Below are 14591 nucleotides of genomic sequence, written 5' to 3' on the forward strand. Positions count from 1 at the left end.
GTGTGGTAAACATAACTTGACGCTACTTTGTTCTACACCGTAAATTACACACACCCATACCAAAAATGATTATTATTATATATATATATATTTTTTTTTTTTTTAAAGGTATGTTTCTAATACGTCACTACATAAGACAGTTTGGGTGTTAGTGTGTGCAGTTTTAGAAGAGCATTTATGTTTTAGAAAATAACGTTAAAATTATGTTAACCACAGGCTTTATTTTACTCATAAATTGAAAAACATTGACTATCTCAAATTAGCCTATATTTGATATACACTTGGATGGTTTTTAAACATTGTTTTACATTTAATCTATTGATGTTGAGAATTTTACTGCTAGGTCTTGTTGATTATTGAGGATGGTTAGCCTCGGGTGGGAGAATGCTTTTCTATTTAGGTCGATCCAGGGCCAACGCGAACAGCGCGTTGTGTGTGTGTGTGTGTGTGTGTGTGTGTGCATGAAGGAATTAAGACGTTGGATACCCTTGGCCTCAGATGGCAATGAAGCACGGTTTTCATGCCCCATGGCCACAACAAATTAACAAATTAGTAAGACATTTGGTGTTGCTCGGCCTTCCTCATGACTGCTTGCTGTCTTCAGCCTGAGGAGAGTTGTCCTTCACTTTGTGAGAAACAAGGGAAGATTTGAATGAATAGTGTACATGTTCAATGCATTAATTTCTATAAATCTGTGCTTGACTCTTCTCTGAAAAGTTCTCTGTTGTGATGTTTTTCATGCTTTATGACCTTTTGGAGTCATGTATGCAAAAAGCAGATATAAAAAAATAAATTCTCTCAGTATGATGGTGTTTAGTGTAAATGGTTCACCTAAAATGAAAATGTCATTCCATCCTCTTGTCATTACAAACCTGTATGACTATCTTTTATGCATGAAAAACACAAAAAAATAATATTTAGCAGAATGTCTTACCATATAGGTTATAGGACGATATAAGAGACTTTTTTAATTATTATTCATTTTGAGTGATATTGGTTATTTAATTTGCCATGTTCATTTCCCATATTTTTCCCACATTACTATCTAACACTAGGGCTGGGCGATTTAAATCGTGATATTGTTATGTGCATCTCGTCAGTAAAGCCGGTTCCTTGATTAGTAGTAAATCGCCATCACCTGCTTTCAGATGGAGCGGCATTCACTACAAAGAGCCGTAGTTCACTGACAAGCTGAGCCATATCGCATTAATTGTCGCTGGCGATACGTCCTCGATTTTAATGCGATATGGCTCAGCTTGTCAGTGAACTACGGCTCTTTGTAGTGAATGCCACTCCATCTGAAAGCAGGTGATGGCGATTTACTACTAATCAAGGAACCGGCTTTACTGACGAGATGCGCATAACAATATCACGATTTAAATCGCCCAGCCCTATCTAACACTGAATTTTTAAAACTAGTTTAATAGCATTATTTAATATAATCTTCAGGAAATCATAAATAATAAATATAAATGTTTTATTATGCACAACATAATGTTGTAATGCCTAAATTCACTTGATGATTGAGTTTACTTTTTTTTTTCTTTTTTCTTTTTTTCTTTGACTGCTATCAGTTATGGACCAGAATGCAGTGTTGTTATTGTTAAAGCTGCATTCCGTAATTTTTTTGGGTTAAAAATTATCCCAAATAAATTTTTGAGCAAGTACGTAACCAGCCAGTGTTTAAAACTATCTGCTTGCCTTAGCTCGATTCAAAACGGTAAGCTTGTAATAATGTTTGTAATTCCAGTGGTCCTAGTGGATTTCCGCTGTAAATTTGAGCATCTCTTTGCGTCATTACGTCACATCTGTACACATAAAGAAGGTGTCTCTGCTAGTAGGCTATATTGCTTGTGAGGATGTTGGAGGTGGAGATTTATAGCCTTTTCTCACAGCGCTTGATATAATTAAACTTATAAATTTGATGGTGGGTCCAGAAAGGTTCAAACGACAATCACCAGTGACAACTGGGAGATTCACCCGTTGTAAAACGCAAAAGACTTCGGACTTAGGAGTGGCTACAGAAAAAAAGAGACTGCAACCGGGCCCATGTGAAAACAATAATATCGGAAGGGCATTAAATGTAGTCACGCAATGCTGATGTTGTTAACATTAACAATTTGAGAACAAAGTATAATTTGCACGGTTTGATGTGATATGATAAGCGGTCGTTAGATTTGATCAGTGCGATTACTGCAATTCTTTTTTTTCCCTTAGTTGGTCAGAACAAAAGTGCATGTTACTTGTTCAGAAGACATTTTCCGGTGAAAATTCTTATGTTGGTCATACTTCCAAAAAGGAGAATCTGTGATTCCGAAAGACAGTATCCACACCGGCGCAGTGACTGACAGCCACATTCAAAACATTGGATTCATCCGCGCTGTGCCTCGGCAAAAGTTTTTACTCTCAAAAACATTACAAAACCTTAATGTTTCCAAACTTTTGACCGGTCCTGTATAATATATGAAAAGTGGTTTTTTTTATATATATATAAATGTTACCCAGTTTGTTGAATATGTATGAAAATTACTAAACCTAAAAAATTAAGAATTAAAGCTAAATAGAAATATAAAAAACAAAAGCTAATAAAAATGACAAAAGCACACTGAAGTACTAAAACTTGAAATTAAACTGTAAACTGAAAATCTAAAAATAAAAGCTGATTCAAAATATTAATAAATACAATAATCGCATATAAATAATGATAAAATAACTCTGCTAGAATGTTAATATTGATGCCTGCTTTTTTTAAACTGTGTTCTATACAACCTTTTTTATATACAGTGAATGTGGATGGGGACCAGGTACCACTGTGGTCACTGTTCGCTTTCATTGTATAGAATAGAACAGCTTAGACATTCTGCTAAATACCTTTTTTGTGAGGGCGAGTAATTAAAGGGTTTCACAGCTCTTATTTTGCCTCAAATCTCTGAGGGAAGATCTTCTTTTAATGCAGTTATCAGGAAACCACATACAGTTCACTTTGGCGCTTGTGCATTTTGGAGAGAACTGGGTGGGGAGTGGGGAGTGGATTGCTGATCGTTTAGGCTGCCCTGGGGACATGCTCCACAGTGTCACTCCTGCCCATATTCGGTGGCTGAGCAAGGAGAGCCAGGTGGTGGTGCCGAGTTCAGGACAGTCAAGCGTGGCCGTGGTGCATGCTGACATTTGCCTTCGCTAACTGCTGCAGGGAGAGGAAAAATCTGTTTTTCCATATGCTTGTTCAGGGCACTGTCCTCCCCCCCAGTCCCCTCTATGTATCTCCTTCGCTGCCACGCTGGCAGATGGCTCTCTGAACATTGTTTACCTTGATCAGCGGGCCCAGATGTGATGCAACTCCATAGACATTCCCACATTGCACCATTTATTCTCCTGGTGCACTAAAAAAATGGGACCGACAAAATGCAAAAAGTAACTTTTTTTGACATCACTCTCGCTCGTTCTCCTGTTTGCTCATTGTATGAGCTGTGCGTCCCCGTAGTCTACACTTGTTTGCACCACAGTGTTCATGGACATATGGGCTCCCTCTCGAAAGGCTGTATGGACACAGACAAACTTCCAGATGTTTTCGTGTAGCGCTCCAGATGCTTTTGGCCCCACTTAGGAATAGCAGCACTCCAGTCTATTGTTTTGATGCCTGATTAACCCCTGTGAGAAAATCATGGGGGCACAGAAGCTGCCCACTTCAGATTTTAATGAATTTTTCCTGAACAGGGCTTTATACTGGGGCAGTTTGTACAATAAGTGTGTGTGGATCTGCATAACATTTGGGGCAGCTCTGGAGAGCATTATTGCACAAAGGAAAACCAATTTACTACCTGAATTGGAGAACATTGGTTGTCCTTGGACTTTCCCTCAGATGTGGCAGTGTGACAATATGGATTGGACGGGGGACTAAATAAGATGAACCTGTGGACACACAGCAATGTTAGCTGAACCTTAAAGAAAACACAAGATATTTAGTTGCACTCCTGTTGTTAGAAATGATCTTTTCCACCCCATCATATGCTTGACCAAATTTGAAGGGTTAAGAGCATATACTGCAGTCTTAAGCAGTTTTTAAATTCATCTATGTTTCAGACCCCTGGTATTGTCCAAGCAGAGATTCAAGATTCAAGGACAGGTCTTGAGTTGATCTCGCCAGACATGCAAACATCTCACCATCTACACAGCCATTCAACAGTCTTTTTCTTGTAATATTCTCAATTCTCTTGTGTGTGCGAGAATGCAAAGGAAAATTTTTATAAGTGCTTTGGTTTTGTGTAGTTAGTCCAAAAGATGACCTTCAATACATCATATTCCATGTTGTTCACAGTGTGTCAGTGGGTGTATTTTTCTAACAGGAGGTAGAGTTGAAGAGGTAGGGGGAAATCAATGCACACTATGGCATGTAAACATCATACCTACTTAAATTGCCAATTTTATCAAATCTTCTTAACAGAAATCATTCATGCAAGAATAAACCAATTGGGACACAAGAGTAAGGCATATTATTCCACTTGAGGGAAGAACAAGCTGTAGATATGTACAAAACCTGCACTCATCTATATGATATGAATTACTTCAAGTCATTTTGAAGTTATTTGGGGCACATTGCATGAATATGATGCACTTGTGTCTCATTACATTTTTTACAGCATTAGATGTACAAAGAAAGAAAATAATTAATGGCAAATTTAATTTGATCAGTAACTACAAAACAACATTTGGTCCCAAACTAGCGATAGTTCAGTTTGGTCTGAATTTCCAATCTGTTACTTGAAACCCTGGTACCCATTGCGCCATATTTTTAATATTAAATATTTGTTCATTTTATAAATGTAACTAATTTTGATGTTTATTTAATGGGAAAATAGAATTTAAATATTTAGTTTAAATATTAGTTTAGTTTAAGTATATATAAATATATATATACATATATATAAGGACTTCTGAAATGCAAATATAATATTGAGCTGGTCATAAAATAAGTACTTTTAATTTCCTTAATTGGCCGTGCTCTTGCTTTTGTATAAATAATAGTTCAAAAGAGTGTAAATAGTATTTAGTTGTGGCAAGCAGCACCATGCTGACTTTCACTTTCATTCTCAGTGCCTTGGGTGCTTGCAGTTGTTCATTAATGCTTAATTTGACAGAACACTTGTGTTCTCCTTCACAAATGGTGCCAGTGACAATAAAAAAAAAAAAAAAAAATATGAGTCCTGAGCTTGATGAATTCAACCTTTTTTTATGGCTTGTCCAATGCCTTGTTGCAAAAGGCCACCAACCAGATTGTCAACAATCCACCAAATCAAAACATAAATAAGTGGTGGCAGACAAATAAACTGCATTTTTCCCCACACGTAAATTAGTTGTATCTTTAATACAAACATTGCCTGAAAATTTGTTGTTGTTATGTATATGTTGTGTATATGTAGTCCATTCTGTACAATCCACTGAGTTGCAACTGTTTTTTTGTTTTTTTTGCCCAGTGGAAAATGCAGATAATTTGTCAATGCATCAATGCAAGGTAATGTTATCTCATAAAGGCTAAATTAAGGGGTGTACTTCATAATGTTCATTATTGAAAAATACGTCAACCCTATTTCACCAAGGTCCATCTTGGAGATTTCTTCCTTACCCCCATGCAAAGATCCATGATAACTAGCTTTAAGCTAACAAATAAAAAAGTTAAATGGATGTAGTTGTCTCATTTTCAATCATGAATACATACCATGTATTTTGCATGTCATTGGGTACAGGATATCCACTATTTATTTATTCACCAGACTCACAAAATTGAGACGACTTTTAAATGACATTGATATTATATCTTTTTAAACCAATGTTTACAGGATTGCGTTCTCTGGAATCCTCTCAGGCGGAGGACTTCTACATTCTGATTGGTTGCCGCCGAACCGCGTCATAGCTTATTATACATTCTGAGACGATACACATACACAAATTGAGACGACTTTTAAATGACATTGATATTATTTTGTTTTAGTATTTAAATAGACTTTATGCAATATATATTTATTGCTAGATGATCAAAGATGGTACACAATGCAGAACAAAAAATACTGAATAAATATTAAGTTGTTGCTCAATAATTGTAAATTATTTTTATGACCTTGTCGTTGAATTGTGTATAGTATTCTGTGTCATTTGAATTTAATAGGTCTTAGAACACAATATTTTTTCCAACTATTTTTCCAAATGTTTTTTGTTGTCGTTGAATAAATGTTTGCTCAAAGTAGCCATTGTTAGAAGTCATTGATAAAATAATTCCTTACTGTATTTTTTTATTCCTTATTGTATAAGTTTCCTTATTGTTGAAAGCCATTGGCACCATCAGCCTCTCTTCTGAGGGACTGAGAGTTATTTACAGGACCGACTGCTCGCTCTGAATTATCATGCAGGTTGCCTTCATGTCTCCTGAGTGTTTAGGGCAGTGCACCCGTCATTTCTCTGGAGTTTAGCTGTTTTTGTGTAGAAAAACTCTCTCTTTCTCTCTCTGCGGGCCTTGTGTTTAGCCGCCTGGGCCAAGAAGCTCCCGCAGAGTCGTGGCAGTAGCGGGGAGCAGCTGTGCTTGTTCCCTGCTCCCTAACCAGCGTACTTTTATCCAGCTGTCATCTGCAGCCTCTCCCAGCTGCTACCCAGAATGTTAACCCATTTCTGCGGCAGAAAATCAAGCGCACACTGAGACCAGGCCCAGTCCAGGTCGGCGTTTCTCAGAAGCATTGTGAGCCAAGTTGATCGTAGTGACCAATGGTGCCAGTGGTTCTACGATCTACGTAGGCTTGCAATGCTTTTGAGAAACGTAACCCGATCTTCATATAACAGAAGATCTGTTTTCATTTCTGTCAAATAAATTGTCTTAAAGTTTAAGTCGAGTTTTCTGCCTTTTTCCATTTTTGGTTGTAGATAACCTACTTTACTATTTAGTGTGTTGACTAGAGATCTGTTAACTTGATTTCTGTCCTGTCTTTTAGCAACAACCTCAAAAATTATCAAGCTCAGAGAGGAATCCGCTGAGTATGTGGACACTCAGAGAGGGAAGAGTCCAGTGAATAGCACACTTATCCCGGTCAAGGGCATCAACAACCTGGGCAACACCTGCTTCTTCAATGCTGTGATGCAGGTAAAGTCTTGTCTGAGAACTCACATTACTCACTTTACTTTTACTTTTAACTTTTGTTTGTGTCCGTTTTGTGTGTCAGTTTTTCCAAAGGATACAAAAAAAATGATTAATTACCACAAATATTAAATTAATATATCTTAAATATTTGTCAAGTTTGTAGTTTTGTTGTTCATTAATAATATTGATAATTCAATTAGTACAATTCTGTTCTGCTGCTTTGATAATATTAAAAGTTATCTTATATTGTCTTCAGTGTCACATGATCCTTCAGAAATCATTCTAAAATGCTGATTTGGAGCTCAAGATACATTTCTTATTTTTATATTAATGTTAAAAACAGTGATGCTCCTTAATGTTTTTGTGGATGACTTTTGATCAATTGAATGCATACCTGCTATTATTTTGTTTAAAATTTTTTTTTTACTGAGCTCAGAATTTTGATTGGTGTGTATATAAATATATATATGAAGACTTCATATGCAAAAACCTCTTAAGTCTGTCCGACATTTTTCTTTTAAATGAGCTTTTCTTTTTATCAGGCTCCAATGTTTAGTTTTAATGGCAATGAAAAGGTTATTAGTCAGTTTTTGAAATACTTTCTTTTCAAAAATGTCACTTTAGTCAATTCATTGGTATATTTCTGCAAAACCGGCTTAGTCCATGTGCGAATTATTTATTTATTTATTTATTTATTTATTAGGAAAAACCTTTAAGTCCACCTCTTTGGACAAGACATAGTAAACATTTGCAATATCACTACTGCCACACCACGTCCGTATTTCCCGATCCCATCATATCTCTCTCCAGTCACTCTTCAGTGTCCTTTCTGAATAGGTATATGAAAGGTATATGAATATAGTCAAAAAAATAATTCAGACAGCATAACCATAATGACAGCACACTTTGTTGGATAACAACAACCAACAGAAGACAAATAGAAGACTTGATACAATAACTGTACGTTCACACCGCCGCCGGCGAGAGTGGCAAAATTCTCTCTCGCCGCCCTGCCAACGACGCCGGAGAAAGATTCGGGGACGCTCTGATGCTATGACGTAGATCAAAAGCGTGATCTTTTTAAACCAATGTTTACAGGATTGCGTTCTCTGGAATCCTCTCAGACGGAGGACTTCTACATTCTTGTTGGTTGCCGCTGAACTGCGTCATAGCTTATTACAATGAAGTTGACCTGACTTCAACTCTCCTTGCCGCTCTCACCGTCCAAGACGCACTGCGCCGCTCTCGCCAGCGCCGCTGTGAACGCAGAGTAACTACACTACTATGCTCAAAATAAATACAAATATATTAACATAATATTTAAAATATAATAACCTATAGCCTATACAATATTAAATGTAAATAAAAATAAATATAAAATTATGATGTATTAAAAATAAATAAAAAAGAATAAAGAATAAATAACTATAAAAAGTGTACTGTTAAGTAAGTTGTGCATTAAGTGCATTAAGTCAGTAAACATTAAACTGATGTTAGTCAAATCTTAACAATCCATTGTCATAAAATTTACATTTCTTGTATAAACTGTTTAAATTTCTAAACATCTTTAGTTCAATCAAAACATCAAAAATCTCTTTAAACAGGATAAATACTTGCAGTTCGATAATTGAAAGCCAGCTCATACGCTGGCTCATTCATCATTCATCTTGAAATTGTGATTCAATTCGCATCTTCTGATTGGTTAGGTGAACTTAGAGGCTTTTGCTGGCAAAAGGAAGTAGCTTTTAGAGGTTTCTGCCAACGAACCGGTATATCTGAATGGGCTGAGGCTGGGATTTTGCAGGTTTGAAGCAAAAGTATTTGATGAGTGTATGCTATGTGCGTAGAGCATTCGCTCCATATCGTTAATCTCATTTTTGACGGAGGTGGCGTTTAGCGGCTTTTGCATCTGAAGTACACACACACACACACACACACACACACACACACACACACACACATATATAAGCGGAGAGTGTGATAGCTAACTTTTTTCCATTGTTTGTTTTGGTTTAGAATCTCTCCCAGACTCACATGCTGAATGACTTAATTCAAGACGTCAAGGAAAAAGGCCATAAGATGAAGATCTGCCCCTCTGCTGAGACTAACTTGGTATGTTCCAACTAAACTGAACTGGACTAGAACAGTCTCTCTCATAATCTCATTCATGTTAGTTTTTAAATATACAGAAAACCTCACTGTTTGTATGTTAGATGTGATATCATTACTATGCTTTCTTGTAGGGGCCACTAACTGTGACATTGCCCAGCCCGGAACCCCTCACCTCGGCCATGTTTCTGTTCCTCCAAAGTATGAAGGAGCCTGGGAAAGGGCCTGTCTCACCCAAGATCCTTTTCAACCAGCTTTGTCAGAAGTATGTCTACACTGCCGCCATTTGTAAATATGTACTATGAAAGTCTCAAAAACCTGTGTGGGATAGTGGATCTAATTGTGGCTAATTGATTGTCACTGTGTGCCACGCAGTTTCAAGCCTGTTTTGAGCTTAAATGGTTGGTTGGTTCCCTGCTCTCAGGGGTTGATCTTTATGCCGTGTACTGGCTAAACGGTTCACTGGCTGTTGTTTAAATGTTGTTTGAACGTGCTGAATGGTTGGGTGGCTCAGACAGGAGCCTGCCAGGCCAGTTGGGTGTCTCTCTGGTGCTTCTGTGATATTAACTCAGGTACTGTGCCTTTATCAGACCTGTGGGTTTGCATATGTGTACATGTGTGCCCTGCTCACCTGGCATCATCTCAGCCTTGAGCACACCAATTCGTTTGAGCATATACACATCACATCACATCACATCACATCAGCCATTACGAATGCATAAAACACGTACAATGCTGTGAAAAAGTAAGTATATCCCATGAAAAAATTATATTTTTTCTTTAACATATAGACATTGGCATTTTGCTAATGATAATAAATAAAAAGCAATATAATTTGCAAGTACTACTTGGATTGTACATTTTGTAATGTTCTCAGAAAGGACATTTGTTGAAATTATTTTCCAAGCTATTGAAAATTTCACCGCACTTAAAATAGATTAAAAATAAAGGTTTCAGAACAATCTGGTCTGGCTGGGCCGTCTCAAGAGCTGAGCACAAGATGCTTCAGGACGTCTCAAAGAACTCAAAATTCCCAATTATGTTGAAAAAGTACAAAACTTTCCTGGGGTGTACTTACTTTTTCACATACACTACCATTTAAAAATTTCGGTTCTGTAAGTTTTTCTTTAAATGTTTTTGAAATCTCTTATTCTTGCCAAGGCTGTTTATTTGATCAAAAATACAGTAAAAACTAATCATTTACTGCAACAAAGTTTGTTTCCAGAAGAAAATAGTGTCAGAGTCCAGCTTAAGTAAGTTCAGTGATGTTTCATTTTGTTGTAAAATTTTTTATTAATTTAGTTCAATTATATGTATAGCCGCTCTGGAGAAAACCGTGATGACGTCGTCCAGCTCAGTTCAGTTCTCATATAATGGTGTCAATGCAGGCAGATCAATATTATTGTTGAATATTAAATTAAATGTTAAATTTAATGTCCCCAACTAAGCAAGCCGAAAGCCAATGGTAACAAAGGTGAAAAAAGGTGAAAAAGGCGACAGTGGCAAGGAACCAAAACTCCATCAGGTCACTTTTGATCAATTAAATCTGTTTAAAATCCTTGCTAAATAAAATAATTAATTGCTTTCTGAACCCAAACTTTTGAACAGTAGTGTTTGAAAAAAAAAAAAAAAAAAAAAGTAAGTGCACCCCATGAAAGTTCTTTTTTTTTTTTAATATATTTTTATATATATATTCATATTTATGTTTTGCAGGTACAGCTAACATTTTTCAACAACAGTACATATGGTTTCTGCAGATGTGATTTATTTCAAAAGCTCAAATATTGACCATTTATCCACACTTTATTGGGGTTGAGACTGATCATTTTTGCAAAATTGTCACCCTCTCTAGTCACACAAGTCTGGTGTCTAACATGTGAAAGCATTAAAACACTGATTCTCTCTGCCTCGCATACACCTTTAATTTCGCTCTCTGCACAGCAGACCCACATTCACACACTTTCAGCACTACAGAGCAGCAGCTCGTAGGGTCAAGTGAAGGCCTTCTGTGCTGCACAGTTTATGTGTGTGCGCTTGTGCGTTCCAGCATGTCCTTGACATGAAATATCCTGTTTGTTTAATGCGTTTGTTGACTGGCAAACTGTGGGTCACAGCTGCTGGTCTAAATGGAGTACTTGAACTACTGCGCCATCTTGAACACCATCTTGTACATTTGCGTTGTTGGACAATGTGGCAGAATGGCATCTTTTGAGACATCGTGCTTTAAAGGACAGTATTTTTGAAGGTGGGATGAACACCAACCATTAAATGGGTGAAGAACAAGTAGTGTGTGTGTCAGTTTGTGTGTGTTACACAGCTGAGTGCTGTTGGCATGGTTGGTCGAGGGCCAGGTCACACTGCCAGCTGGACAGATAAGCAGCACCAGCGCCAACAGCGGTCCAAAGAGCAGTGAGCAGCCTTCCCTGCTCACCACACACTGCTCCTGGTGCTACTGAGGGTCCCAGCCTGAATCAAGGCCTTATCTTATGTTTTCTGTAACTATATTTGAATTTTGTATCGTAATCAGCTCTCAAACCCTTTGCATATTTCATGTTGAGGCGGAATGGTACTTATTTTATGTCTGTTAGCACAGAGATTCAAGCATGTACCGGTTTGAAATGCAGCACTTTTAATGATGTTCTGGGTGTGAGTGGTGGAATAATAGACTCTAGTCACATTGGCTGCGATTTTTAATCTTCATGTCTTAAATTCTCTCCATTGTTACTAATGTTATGGGGTTCAAAACTGAGCCGGTTACAGGTTGCTTTCTCAAACGGTTTCACCTTTATTAGCGTTAGTTTTGCTCTATTTCAAAATAGCTATAAAATCAGATTGTGTTTTTAATTTATTCCCTGTTGTTTGTTATATTTCTAGATGATCTGCGACAGAATTTGTGTTCCTTACATTTAGTTCTTGTCTATATGTGAGGGATAATGTACCGTTAGACAGTTTTTATTACAAAATAAACCCAGAAAGGTTGATGATCAGGTTATTGTCAGTTTATTGGCTGTTTACCAAATAATTAATTGGTAAAATTACCAGTAAAAGTCAAAGTGGGCCTCAAAATGTCTTAAAATGGTTTAAAATAATCAGCAACCGTTTTATTTTTTTCTTTGAAAAAACAGGGTTCCAATGTTCTTGGAAAACCTGAATTTATGAAGTCAATTTTATGTTCATCAATTGTCAAAATCAGAACAGATCGGTCGCATAGAACTGTTTGTTATGTATGTTTTGTGCTTAGTGTAAGATGGGAGTGTTTTATATTCGACTGATGTAGTATGCTTGTGTGTGCATGTGTGCTGGGGCTGCCTGGCGTCTGGTACTAACTCATCCGCTGTTAATTGTGTTAGTGGTTACAGCTGTCCGTCTGTGACAGGGCCATATTGGGCATACCGCTACAGGCTCCTTCAGCCTTCTCTTCCAGTGGAATGAGCTTCCAGAACATTCTCGGTCTCTCTCCCACCTCTCCTACTGGAGCCCATCTCACCCGTCAGCTTCCCTCCAGAACACATTCACTCTGTTCTGCTGCTTATGCTGAGCTATACCAGCATGTTCGGCTTACTGTTTGGCAGATGCAGATATCTAGAGACATTTTAAAATTGCTTCTGCTTATTTGTTTTTGGACACTTAAACATAAAAATAATTTGTATTGGTATCAATCAAAAAAAGTTATATTAGTGAATATCTAATATACATAAACAGTGGGGTTCAAAATCAAATTATATTATTACAAATGATGATAATTATTAAATTATTACAACTTATTCCTGTGATGCCAAATATGAATTCTCAGCTGCCATTACTCCAGTCTTCAGTGTCACATGATCCTTCAGAAATCATTCTAATATACAGATTTTAAAACAGTTGTGCTGCTTAATACTCTTGTGGAAACTCAACTGTATTTTGTATGTATTTTGTTTTAGGATTCTTTGATGAATAGAAAGTTCAAAAGAACGATATTTAACAATGTAAAAGTATTTTTTGTTACTTCCGATTAATTTAATGCGCCAAACTAAAATGTTTTTTGTTTTTCTTAATGAGTTTATCAGATTAATATATTAGAATGGTGGTGCAGAGAGAAACAGAGAAAGAGGAGGAAGAAGGCTGTGTGTCCAGACCCCCTGCTCATGACCTGTGTTAGAAGCAGGTGGCTGGACGCTCTTAAACACACTCCAGTCAGATCCAAACAGAACGTCAGACCTCATCAGCCCATGGTAGAGGCGTTCCAGACTGCCTGACCATCCGTACTGCTCGTCCTGCCATTCACCTAGTCTGCCCTCACACACACACACACACACACACACACACACACACACACACACACACACACACACACACACACACACACACACACACACACACACACACACACACACACACAGTGCTTGCAAGCTTAGCAGGTAATAGCAAAATGCATTGAGCATCTGGACAGCCTCAGGTCAGGCGTCCTAACCTGATCCAACACTTTGACTTGCCCCTTTATCCTTGGGTTCATCACCAGACCAAATGGCCTTCCCATCATCTTGACCAGCTATCCAGCCTCACTGCTCAACAGGTTGATGCAGGGCCGGCTCCAGCTGCCCATATGTTCTCCACAGCTGGCCCACATCTGGCCTGGGTTGCCCAGCAGAGAGTCTAAAGAGATGTTTTTCCATTCGATTTACCTCTGGGTTAGCTGGGAGGAAGGACGAACATCCCCACTTTGCCACTGTCCTCCACTCTGGCATATTTAGGGTGGTCTTGTCTGGTTCTGTTCTGTAATTTCAGTTATTTTGAACATGTGGCATTAAATGTGTTTGAAGGACACCAAAATATGGCAAGTGTTTTGAGATGCTCCGAAATTTAGGATGCCGTACATTTTTGTTCATAAATGCCATAAATTCTTGTTGTCGGTTTTAGAAAATATGCGGAAAATCTTGGCTGAAAATTACAGTAAAGAACTCTAATGGCAAATACTGGTTTATGAGGATGTTTTTTTAGAAATAGCTTATGCTTTCAGTTGATCTTTGTTAAAAATGGTTTGTTTAAAGGCAGTATCACATTGATCAACATTTACATGCAGAATTACATTGGGCAGCCATTCACTGTGACTCCTGGGGAGCAATTGGGGTTTAGGTGCCTTGCTCAAGGCCAAGGGCACCTCAGTCGTTTCCTGCCGGTTTTGAGAATCGAACCCGCGACCTTCTGGTTAGTTCTATTTTTTTATTTTTTTTTTTTTAGCGAGAATAATTTTTTGCCTTGAAATTCAGTAGAATCAGATAACTGGTTAATGAATACTTTGAATACTTTTATATATCTGGTAGCATATGAAAGTATATGCGTGGCTGCATTTGTGTGACCGACCTCAGCTGGTTAAATGATG

The 14591-nt window shown here is 37.6% G+C and overlaps 1 protein-coding gene across 1 annotated transcript in view; it reads left to right on the forward strand.

Annotated features, from left to right (window-relative positions):
- The window catches only part of usp45 (ubiquitin specific peptidase 45), a 33358-nt gene that overhangs the window by 8743 nt on the left and 10024 nt on the right, over positions 1 to 14591 (forward strand). The window contains exons 6-8 of the mRNA XM_081388812.1: positions 6975 to 7123; positions 9137 to 9232; positions 9364 to 9494. Of these exons, the coding sequence (XP_081244938.1) occupies positions 6975 to 7123; positions 9137 to 9232; positions 9364 to 9494 (376 nt within the window). The remainder of the gene's footprint in view (positions 1 to 6974; positions 7124 to 9136; positions 9233 to 9363; positions 9495 to 14591) is intronic.

This window comes from Scardinius erythrophthalmus (genome assembly GCF_964197995.2).
Source record: "Scardinius erythrophthalmus genome assembly, chromosome: 16".
Taxonomy (NCBI): Eukaryota; Metazoa; Chordata; class Actinopteri; order Cypriniformes; family Leuciscidae; genus Scardinius; species Scardinius erythrophthalmus.